The sequence below is a fragment of the Acipenser ruthenus genome, chromosome 37, assembly GCF_902713425.1.
Source record: "Acipenser ruthenus chromosome 37, fAciRut3.2 maternal haplotype, whole genome shotgun sequence".
Taxonomy (NCBI): Eukaryota; Metazoa; Chordata; class Actinopteri; order Acipenseriformes; family Acipenseridae; genus Acipenser; species Acipenser ruthenus.
Genome location: NC_081225.1, coordinates 4841409 through 4865231, shown reverse-complemented (window position 1 = coordinate 4865231; position 23823 = coordinate 4841409). Strand labels below are relative to the sequence as shown.

The following is a 23823-nucleotide window of genomic DNA, read 5'->3' as shown; positions in this document are numbered from 1 at the left end:
AATAGCAGAGGACCCAATACTGATCCCTGTGGGTGGTACTCCTGTGGTTACCTCACTCCATTTTGAGGTTTCTTCTCTAATCTGTACTTTCTGTTTTCTACATGTTAACCACTCCCTAATCCACGTGCATGCATTTCCTTAATCCGTACTGCGTTCAGTTTGAGAATGAATCTTTTATACAGCACTTTGTCAAAAGCTTTCTGGAAATCTAAATAAACCATGTCGTATGCTTTGCAATGATCCATTGTCGATGTTGCATCCTCAAAAAAATCAAGCAGGTTAGTTGGACACGATCTCCCTTTCCTAAAACCATGCTGACTGTCTCCCAGAATATTGTTACCATATAGGTAATTTTCCATTTTGGATCTATTATAGTTTCCATAAGTTTACATAAAGTAGAGGTCAGGCTTATTGGTCTGTAGTACCTGGTTCGGTTTTGTCACCCTTTTTGTGAATCAGTATTATGTTTGCTATTTTCCAGTCTGTCGGTACAACCCCTGTGTCAAGAGACTGTTGCATGATCTTGGTTAGCGGTTTGTAAATAACTTCTTTTATTTCTTTGAGTACTATTGGGAGGATCTAATCCGGCCCATGGGATTTGTTTATTTTAAGAGCTCCTAGTCCCTTTAACACTTCTGCCTCTGTTATGCTAAAGTTATTTAAAACTTGTGTCCTCCTTTGTAAAAAGCTGTGAAAAGTAATCATTTAATATATTTGCTATTTTTTTTTCTTCAACTATGATTTTGCCATTTGTCTCTTAGACATTTAACCTCCTCTTTCGAATGTTCTCTTGCTTTTATAATATTGGAAAAACATTTTGGAATTGGTTTTAGCCCTCTTAGCAATATTGATTTCTATCTCCCTCTTGGCCTTTCTAACTTCCTTTTTGACTTGTATTTGCAGTTCCAAGTACTCTTTCTGTGTACTTTGTTTTTGGTCCCTTTTAAACACTCTGTAAAGTGCCTTTTTTCACTGAATATTTTTTTTCATTGATCTATTAAACAATTTTGGCTATTTTTTGTTTTATGTTTAGATTTGTCTTCCTTTTGGGATATAATTGTTTTGCGCCTCTAATACTACATTTTTAAAAACAGCCATCCCTTTTCTGTGGATGTTTTCTCTATTTTACTCCAATCTACTTCTGTTAGTTTCTGTTTCATACCTTCATAGTTTGCTTTTCTAAAATTGTAAACCTTAGCTTTAGTCATTACTTTTGGGGTTTTAAAAAACACTTCAAATGAGACCATGTTGTGGTCTGAGTTTGCCAATGGCTCTCTGACCTCTGTTTTAGTTATTCTGTCTTCGTTATTTGAAAAGACTAAATCAAGGCATGCCTCCCCTCTAGTCGGTGCCTTGACAAATTGCGTAAGGAAGCAGTCATTTGTCATTTCCACCATTTCAATTTCGTCCGTCGTGCCCCCCATCGGGTTTTCCCATTTTATATGGGGGAAGTTGAAATCCCCCATTAGTATGGCTTCTCCTTTTCTACATGCATTTCGAACATTGTATAACAGATTATTTTGCTCAGCGTCTGAATTTGGCGGTCTATAGCATGCTCCTATTATTATGCCCTTTGAATTTGTGTCCATTATTCTGACCCATATTGATTTTGCATTGTTTTCTTTGTCCTGATTTAACACCTGGGCTTATGTATAGCGCTACCCCTCCGCCTCTTCTGTCCTGCCTTTCCTATATAGTGTGTACTCACTAATATTATATGCGTCTCCATCACTCTGACAACCAAGTTTCTGTAACACCGATCACATCGTAGTTACTTGTTAGTGCAGTAGCTTCAAGTTCCAACATTTTGTTTCTAGCATTAAGATAAATACATTTAATAGTTGTCTTACCTGAGTTGTTGCCCTTGTTTTGATGTGGTCTCCCTTCTGTCTTTTTGTTTTCTCCCCCCTTCCTTTCTAGTTTACATGCTTCTGGACCTCCTCAAGGATCCTTTCTCCGAGTAGATTGGCTCCCTTTTTATTTAAGTGCAGTCCGTCCCACCTGTATAGATAGTCCTTGTTGTAGAATGTGCTCCAATGTTCAAGAAAGGTGAAGCCTTCCTGCGTGCACCACGATTTCAGCCATGCATTTTGATTTTGTATTTCCAACTGTCCATATGGTCCTTTGCAAGGTGCCGGCAGTATCCCAGAAGATACCACAGTTTTGGTCTTGTCTTTTAATTTCCTTCCTAGCTCTCTGAATTTGTTTTGCAGGGATCTTGGTCTGTCTCTTCCAAAGTTGTTTGTACCGATTTATTATTATTTTATTTCTTAGCAGACGCCCTTATCCAGGGCGACTTACAATCGTAAGCAAATACATTTCAAGTGTTACAGTACAAGTAATAATACAATGAGAGCAAGATAAATACAATGACTTTGGTTCAAGCAAGTACAAGTGTGACAAAATACAATTCAATAATACAGCAGATAACAGTGATAGTTACATCAGGATATGATTAACTACAAAATACTACAGATTAAACACTTGGCAGATTACAGTACTCTGAAGTACAGGATTAAATGCAGTAAAATAGGGGGCAGATAAGAGCAAATAAAGCGCATTTATCCAGGAGCCTCTGTCAGGTGCGTGACGGAGGCTCCTGGAAGGCAGCACACTGTTGTAGTAAGGGGGTCCAAACTGCAAACTGAACTTGCTGTGTTTCTCAATATGGAGTCCCAAACAGTCATGACCTCCCTTCTTTTTGCTGCCTGGCCAGCACTGTTTATAGGGTCCTGGATGTTGTTCCTTTTGTTCTCTTGATGTTGGTTGTGATCATCTAAATTTTGAAGTGGCTCATTTGTTGGTTGTTTTGATTTGTGGTGGTTGTGTTTGACGAAGTTTCTTTTTTTCCCTGCTTCTGCCTATCTGAACCCAGCTGTTTCAACTCTCTTCCATCTCCCTGGTGGCTTTCAGTCTGCTAGGGGTGCAGACTTCCATGAATTGTGGGTGTGTCAGCTCCTCAAGCTCCTGTTGCTGTCTCATTTCCTGCAGCTCCATTTCTAACACACTTACTCGTTGAAGCAAGTCCTGGATCGTGAGGCACTTTACACACACTTGGTTGAGCTCTGTTGGGTTTTCTCGGATTTCCCACATCATGCAGGGGTCATAGATTACTGGCTTCAAGACCATGTTAAATTTTTTTTTTTTTTTTTTTTTGGAAGTTTAAATTAGCTTCTGCAGTTGTCAACCTGCTTTCAAACTGCTTCTCACTGTTCTGTACTTTTCCACGACTGTACTTCTCTTACGCTGTCGCTTCCACGCGCTGTCGCAGTGAACACTGGCTGTAACTCGAACTGCAACTGTTCAAGAGCTGAAAACAAGTAAAAATGTTTAAGCAAATTATCAGTTCAATTAAGGGTCGAGCTCGGCTGGAATAAAAACCAGCAGACACAGGGGGTCCTCAGGACCGAGTTAGAGAAGCCCTGCGCTAGATGATTTTCCATACAGTTTTTTTTACTTGCTCGCTTGTCTAACGAGTATTCTACCGAGGTTAAGCTCTTAAAAATCAATGAACCTTGGCCCTGTTCCACATAAGCAGTTCACAAAACCAACAATAAAATGTACATCCTGTATGGGGAAACTGAACCTGCAGAGTGTCAAATTTAATAACATAATACACATTCAAACAACTCACACATTAGGAAATTAAATTATTACCACTATATTTATCAGTAGTCTAACATAAAATAAAAAGTTACATTTCTTTTACATTTCATGTATATATATATATATATATATTGCTAAAACGTTTCTTACTTGTATGTTCTTAGCTTTTTTTTTGCCAGTATTATTAAACAAAATAGCATTTTTTTTAATAGACTTTTTTATGGTAATTGTTTTTTTTTTTTTTTTAATGAATGGGTAGAAACTTTGAACTTAAAACGTAAACAAATCAAGTGCAGAGACATCATCATATTCGTTCAGTAATTGTTAAAATAATTGTGTTTCTTATTTGCTCCACGTCTGCCAGCTTGTTTTTATCATCAGCGCATGCGCATTAAACAATGTGACATCACTGGAATGGTGAAGAAGGGCGCTAGGACCAGAAATACGCTCATTACGGTTTCCTATGGAAGTGTCGCTGCGAGTAAAAAATAAAACCACCTCGAGGGATCGAGCTTCTTAAAAGTCAACTTAAACCGTTTTCCATAGCGTTTGTCTCCTATATTTTCTTATTCGCATAAGTTTTACCAAGTTTAAAAGTTGAAAAAGGCCTAATGAGATACTGTTTTAGCAGACATATTTAATTAAATAAACATGAATTTAAATAGTTTTGAAATTAAAAGTATAAATGAAAAATTGTGACTTTTTTTGGGAACGTGCTGTGAAAAACAATCCTATCGTATAAATCCGCCGAATTTAATACCAGCCAAAATGTCCTGTTATAGGGTATATATTAGCTTAAAAAAAGTCTTTCTGCTGACCCCTCCAGGCATGTCAGCGGGTGTAGATGGCTCTGTGTATTTAAGCTTGCATGTTTTTGGATGAAGTCCGTGTCATCTGGTAATGTATGTTGTTTATCAGCTTACTGTGTAGTAAGCGTTGGTCACAATCGGTAAACTGTAATCTACAGTGTTAAGTTTGCTCTTGTTACAGTGGATTGATTTGTGCAAAAAAAAAAAAAAAACAGCAGCAGCAGCAGTGACACTTTTATTTATTTTTTTAATAACCTGCGTGTGTCGGGGCGGGGCGTCGGGAGTTAAGTACCACAGACAAGAGGAAGGGGGGCGCGGCCCAAAAAGTTTGAGAACCGCTGATATAAACTATGGCAGATCTAAATACTGCCATCATTTAAATCATCCTTGGTAGTTAGTTACATTTAGATGGTATGAATTAATATCCAAGTGTTTTTAAGGAACAATATTGTATAGAATTAGTTTGCTTCAGAGCCACAAAGCTAAGTTAAACAGTTTATAAAAGTTTAAGCCTGACCAACTGCGACAGGGCTGGTACATTATTACTGTTGACATAAACTAAGAAAATACATGAATTGGCACATTGCTTTGTTCCTTTAAATCTTGGTTGTATATCTGTTAATGGGTCAAACATTTATAGTCATTTACCATAATGATACACATCATAATGATTAGTGTACACTGTTGACTTTCACATTTTACTTTATTTTAAAATTGACATTCATTTTTACATACAGTATTGAATATACAATATATAAAGACACTGTACAGCTATGGACACGTTTGGCATCTTAAATTTTTGGATTGAGACTAATTTAAAAAATAAATAAATAAATGGAACATAATGTGATCTTATATTTAACATCATGTAATCACATTTTGTCAGTTTTTCATTGAGTATATGGAAAAATACAAAGTGGCATGTAATTCAGTATGTTAAAAGAACATTATTCAGCAGGTTTCATTCGACTTTATGAAGCAGAATTGGTTAATTCTATAGGGTGATGCAAAACTTTGTTATTGTGTACAGCTATGATCAAATGTAATTCAATGTGTGATATTCACAGTACATTTTCAGTTAAACATGCAGTTAAAGTGGTTGTAGCTAACAAAAATAATTAAATGTTACCATTGGCAAGATTGGTCTCAAATGTGCAGTTCTGATAGAAACACATTTACAGTAAACATGCATTTCCATTATAAAAGATGATCTCTGGTACTACAGTTGATTAAATAAATGTGCTTTTGGGTAATGCTGCACTTCCATTGGTCATTTCACCTGGAAAGTGAAATTGTCCCCACCCCTTCAGTGCTTTCTTTCTTGTCATAAACAAACCAGCCTCTTCCTCTGTTGACTGAGATGCTTTCATCCACTAACATGCTTGAAGTGAAGCAGCAACTTCCTGAAAATAAGGCATGGAAACAGAACTTTCTTTAACCTAGTGTAGTTCAAGATATCATAAGTTGAGAAAGTGATTTCTACAAAATGTGTTTTCTTTGAAAATGGTACATATTTGACCATGTGGCAAATGTCAGTGTACAACATTTATGGAATTATTTTGCTAGCTACAACACACTTCAAAGTTTGGATGTTACTTTTAAACTGTTGCACAGTTGATCTTTGTTTTATTGAGGGGAAACCTAAATGGCTGTAAATTGTATTCCAGGTGGATCCTCTTTCGCAGGTGAATATTTGACAATGTAGCAGCTGAAATTAAGTATATTGTCTCTGGTTTTGAGAATCTTTTTCTGCTTGCTTTTTTGATACCTGCAGAGCTCTCTAAGTCTGGATCTCACACTGATGATATCTGATTTAGTTTGCACACGTCAGTGAAATACTCTGCTACACCCCTTGCCAATTATACCATTCCTATCAGTTTTGTCTAAAATTGCCATATTCTGCCTGGGTAATAAGTATTTAAGCAGTTTAAATTTGGGCAAGTTGATGTCTGTCTGCTGCACTTCAATGTCTTCAGTCAGCAAGTATAATGGTCCACAAACCAGCGCTGTCAGACAGTATTTGACCCCTTTTCCCAGCCATTGGGTGCATTGGCTTCAAAATACCTATCAAACTACCCTGTGCATGCTTAGAAAAATCCAAGGGTAATCACATTTTCAGTTATATATTAGCAAAGAATACTGTAGTCAGTAGTCCTTTTGTCTCCCCAATTTTTTTGTTTTTGGCTTTTAAAATAAAACCAGACCAGACTGAATTAGAGTAGAAACTAGGTGGTAAAAGAATCATTTTTCAGGACATTTAATGAGCGGGACCCACATTACCTTGCCAACAAATTAGTGTTCCAACCCTAGTGCCGTCTTTTAGGATGTGCTTGTACAGCATTGCAGTTTATAATTGAATGCTAAGCACCATAGGTGCATGGGACAGTGTAGCAATACCAGAAGCTCTACAGTATATAAAATGTTTGAGACAGAAAAGTAAAGAATATACCCTTGGATTTGTGTGATTTCACTTTGAAGTGAAATGGAATTAAAGGCAGAATGTGGCATGCACTGATGCAATGTTTTGAAACGCTTAATTTAAAGCTTGCAGCAACGTATTTGCAATCGCAATACCTCAAGGTGTTTCTTAGCAGAATGCACTGTCAAGGCATTATGTAGGGACACATACGTTTAAGACTTTGATAACTTAAGGTGACAGAGATGATTTCTGTTGCTAATTCTGTAATTTCTATATTTCAAAATGCATGGTGGTTAAAATCTCCTTGGGACTAAATGGCTGTGGTGAATAATATGTACAGATCAGTAATGTTTGTTAGATACTGTAGAGGTGCCACGTGGTATGTTAACCATATAGGAGGCACTGTGCACTCCTAATTTACATAAATATATATATTAACACGTTAGGCAAGTTCAATCACCTTTTATCAGGCTTCAAGAGTTTATTGCTTAGAATGAAGAATTCATTTCCTTGCAGTTGTGATTTTCCAATCAGCTGTTTTACAAAATGCTGTTGAAATGGAAATCTCATTGCACATCACGTGGCCTACAAAATTGCCTTTTGTCCACCATTGCTGTTTATATCCCAAGTGCCTTTTATAACCATCCTATATACAGGATACACAACAACCCCAGGTGGCTTGACTCTGATAAAACACAGGTTTGATTGATCCTGACTGTCATGAAATATTAATAATTTGTATTATTTCAACAGATTTCCTAAATTGCATATTTTTTTGTGTGATTTGTTCCTGATTGTACCCCACCAGTGCCTGTTGTGTATTGCTGATTGGTGAAACTGTATACAAATCCCCCCCCCCCCCCCCCCCCCCCCCCCCTTCATCTTCCTTTTTACATTTAATTTTAAACCTTTTACATACCAATGAAGTAGCAATGACATCTGCTAGTAATGCTGTTATCAAGCATTAGCAAATACCTCCTTTAATTGCTAAGGTTCGATCTTTTGATGTGCACCCTGAGGTATTGATTTTAAGTAGGAAGGTAAGATGGCGTTGTGATTTCTTCCTAGACTCGGAACTGGATTACGTTTCCCTAACCGACCTGTGTTTAGTTAATGAAAGTAACCAATGAAATGTTCATGTTGTGAGTCAGATTATCAGCGTACATTTATGGTGTGGAATCATCAATTACCCTGCTTGCCTGACACACTGCTTCCTCCTCTGCGAGTGCGGTGTGGTTTTAGCAGCGATGTAACTGTGTCTATGTGTAAGGTGGACTGGCGCCTGGAGGCACTGGGAAAGGCAGAGGAGCCAAACGCAAGCAGCAGGATGGGAGCACAGCAGGAACAGCCAAGAGAACAAGAAGGTAAGGGCTGGAGGTCATTCAACTCATTTAAAATGCTTGTTCGCATTCTCTGGAGTTGGTGGTAGTATTTGTAAGCCATGTGAGCTCTAACATACGCTGTGCTCACATGGATTAAAATATGCATTTTTAAACTGGTTGTTATCAAGTCAATATAAACAGAAAACCTCTGTTAGTCCATAGCAGTAAAGATAATTTGCTAACAGTTGGTGTCAAATTTAGGGAATTGGATGGCAAACATTTTGGAAGCTAGTGTTATTAGTATAACATTGTTTAATGTCTTTATGCAGCTACAGCAGTTTCTGCTACAATTAGCCTGCACCACATGACTGCAGTTTTTGTTTGTTCACAGTGACCCCCTTTTTTCGGCTCAGCGCCTGCCCCCCCACGGGTACCCCCTGGAGCACCCCTTCAACAAGGATGGGTACCGCTACATCCTGGCGGAGCCGGACCCCCACGCACCAGACCCTGAGAAATTGGAACTGGACTGCTGGGCAGGGAAGCCCATCCCTGGGGACCTGTACAGAGCCTGCCTATATGAGCGTGTGCTGCTGGCCCTGCATGACAGAGGTGTGTGGCCAACCAGGGCTGCTGGGTTCTGAAATTAGGATTTTCCCTGCTTGATTTCTAATCCCCACCACGATTTTACCTGGAACTAGTGTCAAGAAATGTAGTTTGACCCAACAGATTAATGTAGAATATTTTAATAGAGTATTTAAATATTTATTACAGTAATCCGTCACATGTCCGCCATGATCAAGCTCTTCAGCAACATTAGTTTATTATTGAACAGAGAGTCTTATACACTGTAGATCCTACCAAAGTTTCCGTACACTGTGTTTGTGATCCGTGTGCTACCATTGCTGGTAGTGTCACGTGAGCTGTTCAGTGTGTCGATATGTAAATAAATCCTGTTTGCTTGCAGGGCATATCAACTTCATCCTCCGTTTCGATTTCCTGCCTGTCACTCAGCAGCAAATGCATGCATCCACACGGCAGATGGCTACTTTATCACAAGCATTAATACCCTTATCTTTCTAAATAACGGATTTAGTGGCGCTCCTTAATAAAAGCTGAATCTCAAAACAATACTTCTGTGAATATAGTAATTGTTACAGCTGTGTATAATGGTATTTTAAAACAAAATTCATTCATAAGAACATAGTTTACAAACGAGAGGTAGCCATTCAGCCCATCTTGCTCGTTTGGTTGTTAGTAGCTTATTGATCCCAGAATCTCATCAAGCAGCTTCTTGAAGGATCCCAGGGTGTCAGCTTCAACAACATTACTGGGGAGTTGGTTCCAGACCCTCACAATTCTCTGTGTAAAAAAGTGCCTCCTATTTTCTGTTCTGAATGCCCCTTTATCTAATCTCCATTGGTGACCCCTGGTCCTTGTTTCTTTTTTCTGGTCAAAAAAGTCCCCTGGGTCTATACCTTTTAGGATTTTGAATGTTTGAATCAGATCACCGCGTAGTCTTCTTTGTTCAAGACCTGAATAGATTCAATTCTTTTAGCCTGTCTGCATACGGCATGCCTTTTAAGCTGGGGATAATTCTGGTTGCTCTTCTTTGCACTCTTTCTAGAGCAGCAATATCCTTTTTGTAACGAGGAGACCAGAACTGAACACAATATTCTAGGTGAGGTCTTACTAATGCATTGTAAAGTTTCAACATTACTTCCCTTGATTTAAATTCAACACTTCTCACAATATATCCGAGCATCTTGTTGGCCTTTTTTATAGCTTCCCCACATTGTCTAGATGAAGACATTTCTGAGTCAACATAAACTCCTAGGTCTTTTTCATAGTTCCCTTCTTCAATTTCAGTCTCCCCCATATGATATTTATAATGCACATTTGTATTGCCTGCATTCTCTATTAAATTTCATTTGCCATGTGTCTGCCCAGTTCTGAATGCTGTCTAGATCATTTTGAATGACCTTTGCTGCTGCAACAGTGTTTGCCACTCCTCCTATTTTTGTGTCGTCTGCAAATTTAACGAGTTTGCTAACTATACCAGAATCTAAATCATTAATGTAGATTTGGAATAGCAGAGGACCTAATACTGATCCCTGTGGTACTCCACTGGTTACCTCGCTCCATCAGTACTTTCTGTTTTCTACATGTTAACCACTCCCTAATCCATCTGCATGCAATTCCTTGAATCCCTACTGCGTTCACTTTGAGAATTAATCTTTTATGCAGGACTTTGTCAAAAGCTTTCTGGAAATCTAAATAAACCATGTCGTATGCTTTGCAATTATCCATTTTCATTGTTGCATCCTCAAAAAAGTCAAGTAGGTTAGTTAGACACGATCTCCCTTTCCTAAAACCGTGCTGACTGTCTCCCAGGATATTGTTACCATATAGGTACTTTTCCATTTTGGATCTTATTATAGTTTCCATATGTTTACATATAATAGAAGTCAGGCTTACTGGTCTGTAGTTACCTGGTTCGGTTTTGTCTCCCTTTTTGTGGATCGGTATTACATTTGCTATTTTCCAGTCTGTCGGTACAACCTCTGTGTCAAGAGACTGTTGCATGAACTTGGTTAGCGGTTTGTAAATATCTTTTTTCATTTCTTTGAGTACTATTGGGAGGATCTCATCCAGCCCAGGGGATTTGTTTATTTTAAGAGCTCCTAGTCCCTTTAACACTTCTGCCTTTGTTATGCTAAAGTTATTTAAAATGGGATAGGGACAGGTCGACATGTGGGGCATGTTGTCCGTGTCCTCCTTTGTAAAAACCTGTGAAAATTAATCATTTAATATATTTGCTATTTTTTTTTCTTCATCTATGATTTTGCCATTTGTGTCTCTTAGACATTTAACCTCTTCTCTTCCACATTTTGGAATTGGTTTTAGCCCCGTTAGCAATATTGATTTCTATCTCTCTCTTGGCCTTTCTAACTTCCTTTTTGACTTGTGTTTGCAGTTCCAAGTACTTTTTCTGTGTACTTTGTTTTTGGTCCCTTTTAAACACTCTGTAAAGTGCATTTTTTCGCTGAATGTTTTTTTTCATTGATCTATTGAACCATTTTGGCAATTTTGTTTTAGATTTGTCTACTTTTGGGATGTAATTGTTTTGCGCATCTAGTACTACTTTTTTAAACAAACAGCCATCCTTTTTCTGTGGATATTTTCTCTATTTTACTCCAATCTACTTCTGTTAGTCTCTGTTTCATACCTTCATAGTTTGCTTTTCTAAAATTGTAAACCTTAGCTTTAGTCATTACTTTTTGGGTTTTAAATACTTCAAATGAGACCATGTTGTGGTCTGAGTTTGCCAATGGCTCTCTGATCTCTGTTTTAGTTATTCTGTCTTCATTATTTGAAAAGACTAAATCAAGGCATGCCTCCCCTCTAGTCGGTGCCTTGACAAATTGCGTTAGGAAGCAGTCATTTGTCATTTCCACCATTTCAATTTCGTCCCTCCTACTCCCCACCGAGTTCTCCCATTTTATATGGGGGACGTTGAAATCCCCCATTAGTATGGCTTCTCCTTTTCTACACGCATTACTAATGTCATTGTATAACAGATTATTTTGCTCAGCGTCTGAATTTGGCGGTCTATAGCATGCTCCTATTATTATGCCCTTTGAATTTTTGTCCATTATTCTGACCCATATTGATTCTGCATTGTTTTCTTTGTCCTGATTTAACACCTGGGCTTCAAGACTATTTCTTATGTATAGCGCTAGCCCTCCGCCTCTTCTGTCCTGCCTGTCTTTCTTATACAGTGTGTACCCACTAATATTATATTTGTCTCCATCACTCTCAGACAACCAAGTTTCTTTAACCCCTATCACTTCGTAGTTACTTGTTAGTGCAGTAGCTTCAAGTTCTAACATTTTGTTTCTGAGACTTCTAGCATTAAGATAAATACATTTAATAGTTGTCTTACCTGAGTTGTTGCCCTTGTTTTGATGTGGTCTCCCTTCTGTTTTTTTGTTTTCTCCCCCCTTCCTTTCTAGTTTAAATGCTTCTGGACCTCCTCAAGGATCCTTTCTCTGAGTAGATTGGCTCCCTTTCTGTTTAAGTGCAGTCCGTCCCACCTATATAGATAGTCCTTGTTGTAGAACGTGCTCCAATGTTCAAGAAAGGTGAAGCCTTCCTGTGTGCACCACGATTTCAGCCATGCATTTTGATTTTGTATTTCCAGCTGTCCATATGGTCCATTGCAAGTCGCCGGCAGTATCCCAGAAAATACCAGTTTTGGTCTTGTCTTTTAATTTCCTTCCTAGCTCTCTGAATTTGTTTTGCAGGGTTCTTGGTCTGTCTGTCCCAATGTTGTTTGTACCGATGTGGACGACTACTGCCGGGTCGTCTCCTGTTCGTTCTAGTAGCCTGTCCATGTTCTCAGTGATGTGGTTGCCAGAGGCTCCTGGAAGGCAGCACACTGTTGTAGTAAGGGGGTCCAAACTGCGAATTGAACTTGCTGTGTTTCTCAATATGGAGTCCCCAACAATCATGACCTCCCCTCCTTGTTACATATCTGCCGTTACTCTGGTCCCACTGCAGTCGGATGTGCGGTGGATTACTGTAGTATTTTCTTTCACAAAGTTTGAACAGCCAGAACTGTTCAGCTTTGTTTCGCAGCGCTCTTGCCCAAAATGCACAAGATGACATCTTTATACAAAGACATCCCACACACAACATGTTTACATCTATTCATTCCTTTGCAGTCCTAATGTCTTTGTTATTAACTATTTGAGATCAGATGCTGTTTAGCAAAGGTATTAGATACTTTTCTAGGCGGTGCCCAGGCATTCGGCCCCTTTCTTAACCTCTGGTCCTGTGTCCAGGGTTATTGCAGGTAAATAAAACCAAATACTCTGTAATGGCTTTGTTTTGCTGCAGCACCTCAGTTGAAGATCTCGGACGATCGGCTGACCGTGACTGGAGAGAAAGGCTACTCCATGGTTCGGGCGTCTCATGGTGTTCGGAAAGGGTCCTGGTACTTTGAGGTCACCGTTGATGAAATGCCTCCAGACACTGCCTCTAGACTCGGCTGGTCACAGCCTTTGGGTAAATATATTAAATTTTATATGCAAAATCGTTTGTCTTATGTCGGTGTCTTATGGAAATGTTTTGGTTTTATTTTAATCAGGACACACATTTAAGATTTGGAGAATATAATCTCTCCAAAACCAAAATACCGAATTAGGAAACTTTTTTGCACAAATGTTTGATCACATTTACATTGTCTGGTACAAATGTTTGTATATTCATTAATCTTTGTTTGCAAGAACTCTATTTTACTGTTACTGCTATCCTGCAAAGTGTTATATATATAAAAAAACCAAAGCACTGTGTAAGCAGATAGTTGGATCATAATCGCACAATACCTACTACAGAACCTGAAAGGTTAAAAATATTAGTGTGTGTTGGTTTCACAAAGATCTGTCTGGAAGTGGTTTTCTTTCGGCCAGCTACAATAGCATTGTTAATACTTTTTGTATATACTTGTTTTTCAATACAATTTCAAATCCAGGGTTTTCAATTAGTTTTAAGGTATGTGGCACTTAAAAGGTAGTAGGGGGCAACTATCTCATTTTGGCACGTAGTGCCGACGGGGGAGAGTGTGGGAGGGATTAACATGGTGCATTCTGGCGGGATTTTGGATGGTTTAAGCATGTGTTAGACTAGTTGTGGTCTGCTTGTAGGGTCTGACAAAGTACTCTGTTAGTGCATTGAATGAGTTTTACTTCAGCACTGCTCACAGCATGGCAAGATCAACAAGAATAAAAATGGACTTTTGGAGCATCAAGGCCCCTGCAATACAAGACTGGCTGAAAATGTGTGTGAAAATGGTGACCGCACCTTTTAATTGTGTGCAGTAATATGGGAACAGCATGCTGCAGCTCCCATGCTCAGTATTATGTGAAGTCCTGATTTGACGGCATGTAACACAGACAGCTCTTATGATTACATGTTATTGTTTTATTGTTTAAAAAGGTTTTAATTTGGAGTGTGTTAGTTCTGCTATTTTCGATATTAAATTTACAACAGCAAGCACATTGTCATATATTGTAGATATTTTCATTAGCACAATCTGAGAGCTATTTTAGTGAATGGCAGTTTATTTTATTGCAGTCAGTAAGCTGGAGTATTTTTTTTATTCCCTAAATATGAAGGGTTTTTTTTTTTTTTCCTCAGCAGTACATGTCCTAATTACAGTCATAAGTATTTCTATGTGTTCTGTTTGCACCTTTCTGGTCAGTTTGAGAAATAATCTTAGTTTTCCCTGCAACAGCTGGCACTGCTTTAGTACAAAACTCGCACTACACTACTGTTTTTCATTATGGTAACATTGTAAATTACTGTTCTTGATTCTTTGGCTGAGGAGATATATTTTCAGCTCATCACGAGCCGAGTACGGAGAGGCTATGTTACAACAAATATAGACGTTGACTTCGTCAGCCACCTCAAAACCAACAAATATAACATCACATCATATCAAACATCTGCACAGCCAAATCTCTGTATTTAAATGAACAATTAAACATAAAAGGGGTTATTTTCTAACTTGACACATATAAAGCCCTACTTCAAAAAATGAAAAACTATAATAAAGTAAACATTTAAAAAGAAACCAGTGTGTAAACAGGTATATGTACATACAAAACTGTAAAAACAAAAGTAGTTTTTAATTTTAAAACAAAAGTAACATGTTTTAATAGAGAAAAGTGTAAAGTGTAAAGTACTGCACTAGATTAAAGCCGTAGTAGAGCCCCCCTCTGGAGCAGGACACTTTTAGGACGGCTGCATTTACACTACAAAAAAACAAAGACATAAGCCGTCTCAAAAGTGGCTAGAGTAAACAGGGCTTAAAGTATAAAGTCTGGACGCTAGTAAGAGACCAACTTAACAGGGAGATTTAGCTTTTATATATTACAGAATACACGTCAGAGATACATAAATCTTTCATTTGAGGGATGGTCCAGTCATGCTATTTAACTAAATAAAAACAAAATAACACTGGGTGCTGGGATTTGTTCTAAATAGGAAGGCCATTCTCCTCTGGTTAGGAACAGACTCTCTCAGGTCAGCATTTTGAATACTCTCTGTATGTAAAACACATAATGCAACATTTTAAGCTGTAATGAAATTACAACCTTACATTTTTAAATCTACTTTTCATTTCCTGATTTCAATGTGTATTTCCTTTTATCAACACTGACATACTTCTTGCTGGGAAATTTACAGGGAAATGTATCTTGTTAGACAATTTGTTAACACTTCTTTTCCTCTTTGATTCTGCTGGTTTTGTCCCCAAATAGAAACCACAGTACCTGGTCAAGGAGACCAAATTTTGGGTAGTCCTCCTCTGGGTCTTTGCTTCCCGGATCTGGGTGCTCTTTAACCAGAAAGACATCCCGTTCCTTGCTCTGAAATGAGTTGCAATTATCAAATTTCATTAGGAATAAATAAATTCACATTACTATAATTTGCTGCACAATATTTGAAGTCCCTATGCATACACACTTTTAAGATCAAAGGGCACAATCCAATTAAATGTTTCCAGGGAATATTCTAAGAGACACATCTGTTCACAATAAGTTTAGGTTTTGAAAGAAACCCATGTTTTAGCATGCATGTATTTTCATTTTTAAAACAAGCTATATAGTACTCCACTAGGTTAAAAAAATCTGGTTTGCAAGCCTTGTTTTCAGATTGTCCATGTACATTTAAGAAATATTTTTTGCAAATACTGTACAATAGTGTATTTACATAAAATTAATTATAAAGAAAAGGAATTTACCATGGTTTTTACAATGTTATTTGGCCATGTTAATTTGCCAGGTCTCTGTCTGGTGGTCATGCATTCCCAGTACTTGTCAATAAAAGGGATTATATCCTGCAAACAAACAAAAAAAACACTGAATTAAATAAAACAAAAGTAAAAAGAGAACATGGCTTTGTTCCTGAAACAACCCAAGAGGCTATTCAGATTTTAATTGAAATCGAGCAGATAAGATTTAAAACTATCGGCTCGTTTGCCCTTTAAAACGTAGACCCAGACACAAGAACTGCACAAGCTCAAACGTAGAGCCTAACTGCACTTTAAACAGTCCCTAACTATCTGACTGTACGACTAAGCCATTTACCAGTCACAAAAACTTTCACATCACTTTACACACAAGTGTAACTTAACACAATACCTTTCTTTTTCTTGAGCACAGCACTTCTCTTCATAAACCAGCTCCCTGGTGATCTCTCTCTAATGGGGCTGGAAGCTCTCTTTTTTTTATAGTATGTGGCTGTTCCCAATTGACACAGATTATCTCGTTTGGGAGCAGCCACATTCTCGCCACCAAAACACACACACAACACCCAGACTTCATTTACACGCAGAGCTCTTGCTCTGCCACAGTGTGTGTGTGTGTATATATACAGTGCCTTGCGAAAGTATTCGGCCCCCTTGAACTTTGCAACCTTTTGCCACATTTCAGGCTTCAAACATAAAGATATGAAACTGTAATTTTTTGTGAAGAATCAACAACAAGTGGGACACAATCATGAAGTGGAACGAAATTTATTGGATATTTCAAACTTTTTTAACAAATAAAAAACTGAAAAATTGGGCGTGCAAAATTATTCAGCCCCCTTAAGTTAATACTTTGTAGCGCCACCTTTTGCTGCGATTACAGCTGTAAGTCGCTTGGGGTATGTCTCTATCAGTTTTGCACATCGAGAGACTGAAATTTTTGCCCATTCCTCCTTGCAAAACAGCTCGAGCTCAGTGAGGTTGGATGGAGGAGAGCATTTGTGAACAGCAGTTTTCAGTTCTTTCCACAGATTCTCGATTGGATTCAGTTCTGGACTTTGACTTGGCCATTCTAACACCTGGATATGTTTATTTGTGAACCATTCCATTGTAGATTTTGCTTTATGTTTTGGATCATTGTCTTGTTGGAAGACAAATCTCCGTCCCAGTCTCAGGTCTTTTGCAGACTCCATCAGGTTTTCTTCCAGAATGGTCCTGTATTTGGCTCCATCCATCTTCCCATCAATTTTAACCATCTTCCCTGTCCCTGCTGAAGAAAAGCAGGCCCAAACCATGATGCTGCCACCACCATGTTTGACAGTGGGGATGGTGTGTTCAGGGTGATGAGCTGTGTTGCTTTTACGCCAAACATAACGTTTTGCATTGTTGCCAAAAAGTTCGATTTTGGTTTCATCTGACCAGAGCACCTTCTTCCACATGTTTGGTGTGTCTCCCAGGTGGCTTGTGGCAAACTGTAAACGACACTTTTAATGGATATCTTTAAGAAATGGCTTTCTTCTTGCCACTCTTCCATAAAGGCCAGATTTGTGCAGTATACGACTGATTGTTGTCCTATGGACAGAGTCTCCCACCTCAGCTGTAGATCTCTGCAGTTCATCCAGAGTGATCATGGGCCTCTTGGCTGCATCTCTGATCAGTCTTCTCCTTGTATGAGCTGAAAGTTTAGAGGGACGGCCAGGTCTTGGTAGATTTGCAGTGGTCTGATACTCCTTCCATTTCAATATTATCGCTTGCACAGTGCTCCTTGGGATGTTTAAAGCTTGGGAAATCTTTTTGTATCCAAATCCGTCTTTAAACTTCTCCACAACAGTATCTCGGACCTGCCTGGTGTGTTCCTTGTTCTTCATGATGCTCTCTGCGCTTTAAACGGACCTCTGAGACTATCACAGTGCAGGTGCATTTATACGGAGACTTGATTACACACAGGTGGATTCTATTTATCATCATTAGTCATTTAGGTCAACATTGGATCATTCAGAGATCCTCACTGAACTTCTGGAGAGAGTTTGCTGCACTGAAAGTAAAGGGGCTGAATAATTTTGCACGCCCAATTTTTCAGTTTTTTATTTGTTAAAAAAGTTTGAAATATCCAATAAATTTCGTTCCACTTCATGATTGTGTCCCACTTGTTGTTGATTCTTCACAAAAAATTACAGTTTCATATCTTTATGTTTGAAGCCTGAAATGTGGCAAAAGGTCGCAAAGTTCAAGGGGGCCGAATACTTTCGCACTGTATATATATTGTAAAAGGCACTCACCCACTCGGGTTCGTTGCCCCTTTAAGAACTTGACCCAGAGACAGAAATTGAGTTTTTAAGCGCTGACGCGCTAATTTTTAATAAACACAAACGTAAAACAAAGTACACAAAATAAACACCTAGCTCTTTCTGAGCACTAACTACACACGCAGGAACCTAACTATCACAGGACGGATAAGCCGTTTCCCTGTTCCACAAAACTTAACTACACAGGTTTGCACTGTATCTTTCTCTCGGGACTGCCAGGAAGCAGAGCACTCCTTTCTGCCTCCTTCCATTCAGCAGCCCTGAGCAGACTGCCTGCTCTCTTTTTAAACCCCGCACCTGGGCCTAATTTCCAATAACGCCCAGGTGCGGACGATAATTAATAATAAAACAATTAAACAATTAAACAAAACAATAAAGCAACACAAATCAAACCAGAGCATTTCTATAGCAGGGAGGTTTTAACCCCCTCCCTGCTGTTTCTCATAACCCGCTATTTTACAATATATATATATATATATATATATATATATATATATGTGTTTCATATTGCAGTTGTGTTATTATATTTTTCTGTGTTTTGGAAGACTTTGATATTATTGATATCAAAATGCATGCACGATATCAATATACAATTTTCATATCGTTGCCCACCCCTAATTTTAATGTGTTTTGGAATTTTTTCTTTTTTCAGGTAATCTGCAGGCACCACTGGGCTATGACAAGTTCAGCTATTCCTGGCGCAGTAAGAAAGGTACAAAGTTTCACCAGTCCAACGGCAAGCACTACTCGGATGGGTACGGCCAGGGGGATACCCTGGGGTTTTACATCTGTCTCCGTGATGGCACAGAGACTGCCAAGGCCCTCCCAGACACTTACAAAGATAAGGTATTGCAGGTTTAAAATACTTTTTTTTCGAATAAATGTAATTAACAAAACTCTATTTCCAATAGAATACACCTGCATGACAGAAAGGGCATTGCTTATTGGAAAATAAAACTTTGTTTGCAAATTTACTTCTAATTAAAAGAGCGAAAACCCACTGCTGTGCACATAATCTAGTGCATGTGTGTAATAGGTCAGTTTGGTGACCAGGGGCCGGTTTTTCAGAACTTGTAATCTGGATAACCGTGATCTTTAATCAGACATGTTGTTAATTTCCCAACATGGATACAAAACTTAAATACATGTCAAACATGTTTTATAATACTCTATTTGGACATATAGTGTATGTGTTCAAATGATCCGGATATTTTGGATAAAAGTAATCTTGATCTCATCTTTAAATTCTGAGAAACACAAATGCAACATTTTAATCACGATTTTAAAAGTGGCATCGGATTACTAAAGCAAAATCTGGATCCCAGTAACCCCGATCGCATGTTGACGTTTTGAAAAACCCAGTTTCACTATATAATCCGATTTCCGCAATTTAATTGGGATTACCAAAGGTCCAGGTTAATTAAGTCTTGACTGCATCTAGCTGGATTTTAGGCTTATAATCACGGGGGTTCAATCCCAACCCCTATTAAATCAAATATTTTACAGTAATTGATGTCCATATAGTCATCGCTATATGTGCAGTATCTTCAGTAAATCTTCCCTGTCATCCAGTCCTGGGCCACTCGAGACAAGTAAACATGTGTTTGGATACCTTCTCAAGACACGCCTTTAGACATGTATAAACAATACCTTACTATAATGATCTAGGGTTTTACCACAATATCCTTCTATCTTTCCATCAAAACTACATAAACATCCAAGTGCAATCAAAAGTTACTTAAACATATTAACATATATTCTACAGTAATCATAGAATTCTGGCTATAAATAGGATTGATTCATTTGGCATATGATTTAAGATTTAGACAATAGTCAATCTTGATTCAATTCAATGTTATATATCAGTGCTTGTTTCAAAATACAAAAACAAATCTTGTTGAAAGTAAATACCTTTTATTAAAGTTACAAAAATTAGTAGATTGTATTAATTTGTTTTCAATGTATAATCAAGTATTATACTAAGTATGTTCTAGACAAATCATAACCATATATTCAGTTGCAATTAAGATTCTAATTATATTCAACATTCAACAATGCATTCTTATTAGATCATGTAATCTTAATATATAAAGAAGAAAGTTTGTGTGTCTGTCTGTTCCTTATGCTTTATGCAGCCAAACTTTGGAAGAGCTCTGCGTGTAAACTTTCTTTCATCCAGGGTCAAGGGTTATGTTTGGCTCCAAAATTTTGACCCCCAGGGTGCTTTATTTAGTAACCCCATTGCTGGATCACTACAGTAGCCATCCCATGCATCTCAAATTTAAAGAAACCCACAAAACCAAAAAAATAAAGAACAAAAATGCAAAAATGGCAACAAAAAAAAAACAGTTAAAAAGAGGGAAAGGGGTCCAAGTGCACTGTGCGACACTCAAGATCGGTAACCTTATAGGAAACCATAAGGCTACCGTTCCTCAATTTGTCTTGCATGAAATATTGAATTTCCCCGGGCAACGCCAGGTACTTCAGCTAGTTCAATATAGGTTAATATTACTTCATATGCAGTTTAAACAGAATTAATCGTACATGGAAAGTTGTAGTTCAAGGTACTTATAAAATGTTCTAGCTAACTTGAAATCTGTAACTGTTTAAGAGCTGAAAACAAGTAAAAAGGTCCAACTAAGCAAATTATAAGTTCAATTAAGGGTCTAGTGAAGTAATTGAGAGATCGGTTGGAATGAAAACCAGCAGACACAGGGGGTCCTCAGGACCGAGTTTGAGAAGCCCTGATTTAAGGATTTCTGAAGAAAAACAAGATGGCTTTTTCTTCAGAACTCAATTTCCCATGATGCAAAGGAAATACATACCAAGGGGTGTCCTCTTCCTGTTACAGGCTACAGCAGCGCCATTTTGAACCGGTTTAAAAAGCACTGGGGGGGGGGGGGGTGGCGGCTCCCGAGTGGCTCCCGAGTGGCGCATCCAGTAAAAGCACTCGCTAGAGTGCAGGATGCGCTCTATAGCCTGGACGTCGCCTGTTCGAGTCCAGGCTATTCCACAGCCGACCGTGGACAGGAGCTCCAGGGGGCGGCGCTCAATTGGCCGACCTGCACGGTGAGTCTGCTGAGTGTAAAGAAGTGGGCGGCTGACGGCACACGCTTCGGAGGACAGCGTGTGTTCATCTTCACCTCTCCCGAGTCAGCGCAGAGGTGATAGCGGTGAGCTGAGCCTAAAAAATAATTGGGCATTTCAAATTGGGGCGAAAATAATAAAAACTAATTGGCAACAACTACATTTAAAAAAAAAAAAAAGAAAAAAGAAAAAAAAAGCACTTGTGTATTAAGTAACTTTAGTATTTTTCGGTTTACTTCTGCTTCGTTTATTTTAGCATACTTTTAGATTTAATAGCAACAGAGTGTTTTTATTAATCTTTTGAATTGATCTTTTATAAACAAGTAATTCTCTTGTTGTCAGAGATGAAAAATCTCAGCTTTTTAAGAACATAAGAAAGTTTACAAACGAGAGGAGGCCATTCGGCCCATCTTGCTCGTTTGGCTGTTAGTAGCTTATTGATCCCAGAATCTTATCAAGCAGCTTCTTGAAGGATCCCAGGGTGTCAGCTTCAACAACATTACTGGGGAGTTGGTTCCAGACCCTCACAATTCTCTGTGTAAAAAAAGTGCCTCCTATTTTCTGTTTTTGGTCCCTTTTAAACACTCTGTAAAGTGCCTTTTTTTGATGAATTTTTTTTTTTTAATTGATCTATTAAACCATTTTGGCCATTTTGTTTTAGATTTAGATTTGTCTACTTTTGGGATGTAATTATTTTGCACCTCTAGTACTACATTTTTAAAAAATAGCCATCCTTTTTCTGTGGATGTTTTCTCTATTTTACTCCAAACTACTTCTGTTAGTCTCTGTTTCATACCTTCATAGTTTGCTTTTCTAAAATTGTAAACCTTAGCTTTAGTCATTACTTTTTGGGTTTTAAAAATCACTTCAAATGAGACCATGTTGTGGTCTGAGTTTGCCAATGGCTCCCTGACCCCTGTTTTAGTTATTCTGTCTTCATTATTTGAAAAGACTAAATCAAGGCATGCCTCCGCTCTAGTCGTTTTCAATTTTGTCCGTCGTGCCCCCCATCGGGTTTTCCCATTTTATATGGGGAAATTGAAATCCCCCATTAGTATGGCTTCTCCTTTGCTACACGCATTTCTAATGTCATTGTATAACAGATTATTTTGCTCGGCGTCTGAATTTGGTGGTCTATAGCAGGGGTAGTCAATTATTTTTTGTCAAGGTCCACATTTCATGGTCAAGGTATAGTCAAGGTCCAGACTCATCTGAAAGTCAAGGTCCAAAACATTTTTCTTGCTGCAAGTGCCCCTGTCCAACAAACACATACAATGCTGTGAATTAGTAATATACCCCATTGCTTATATTTTTAGTCCATTAAAAAAAATGTAATAAATTAAATCTGAGACTTTGAGAAAGTACATATATAAAATGTCAAACAGATGTAAATATTAGCATTAAAACACTTTCAGATAACTGTTTTAAGTTTTGAATTAGAGTTTACAAAGAGTATTAACTTTGGTTTTGTTAAATAAAATTATAGTAGGCATAGATTAATATAGATAATCTACAAAGCCTTGTTGCTTGTTTAATATTAAAGTTTGAAAGAAAATAATACTTAGTACAGATGAACTCTCTATCTTAGCTTTTATGATTCAAGTCTTTCCAATAACAAATACACACCCACACACACATGTTTTAAGCAAAATAATCATGAATAATTACTGTGAAATACCTGTTAACTATAGTACGGTATCACTACTGAAAATGTAATTTTATACAGCAATACAATTTGAAATAAAATATATGTGAATAATGTAGAATTATAATACTCACCATCAGTGGGAAAAATGACAGGTCCTCTGGTGGACAAGGGCCTTGAAGTTTGGAGTGAGTTCAGTCAAGGCAAGACGGAGGCAGTTGCACAGATGATTATCAGTCAAAACGGAGCAATTACGCGATTTAATGTTGTTCATTGTTGAGAACGCAGACTCACACACGTATGTCGAGCCAAACATAGTCAAGATGTTAAATGCCACCTTCCTCAAGTGTGGATACTTGGAGTCCAGCACAAGGGTTGTCCAGAAAGTTTCACATGTAGTTTCAGTGTGCCGCATCTTAAGCACTTCATCAGATTGTAAATTAATAAGCTCCAGCTGTAGTTTTGCTTTTTCAACATCCGGAAAGGATGCTTTTGCTTGATCACACCAAGTGCCGTTTGCTTGCACCACGAATGGGTTCTTTACAAACAGGAAGACATCTTTAACACTTTCAAATTCTTGGAACCTGTGCTGGAAGTTTTGAAGAAGCCTGTCCAGAGATGACGTCATCTGATGCACGTCTGCAGTGTCCCGGCAGCTTATCAGCGTTGGGAAATGCAGCATCCCCCCAGTTTCCAAATCACTTTTGAATCAACAAGACTCAGTTTGTTTTTAAATGAAGCGACACTGCTATGGAGATCTACTACATTGTGATTTCGCCCCTGTAGCTTTAAGTTGAAATCATTTAAGTGGCCAGTCAA

At 38.1% G+C, this 23823-nt stretch overlaps 1 protein-coding gene across 3 annotated transcripts in view; it reads left to right on the top strand.

Annotated features, from left to right (window-relative positions):
- LOC117397908 (set1/Ash2 histone methyltransferase complex subunit ASH2) overlaps nucleotides 1-23823 on the top strand; it is a 63323-nt gene that overhangs the window by 29223 nt on the left and 10277 nt on the right. For 2 of the 3 annotated variants that reach the window (XM_059008598.1, XM_059008600.1), the window contains exons 9-13: nucleotides 6083-6100; nucleotides 8105-8198; nucleotides 8548-8765; nucleotides 13056-13223; nucleotides 18925-19118. In XM_059008598.1, the coding sequence (XP_058864581.1) occupies nucleotides 6083-6100; nucleotides 8105-8198; nucleotides 8548-8765; nucleotides 13056-13223; nucleotides 18925-19118 (692 nt within the window). The remainder of the gene's footprint in view (nucleotides 1-6082; nucleotides 6101-8104; nucleotides 8199-8547; nucleotides 8766-13055; nucleotides 13224-18924; nucleotides 19119-23823) is intronic. The other variant, XM_059008599.1, reaches the window with a different exon arrangement.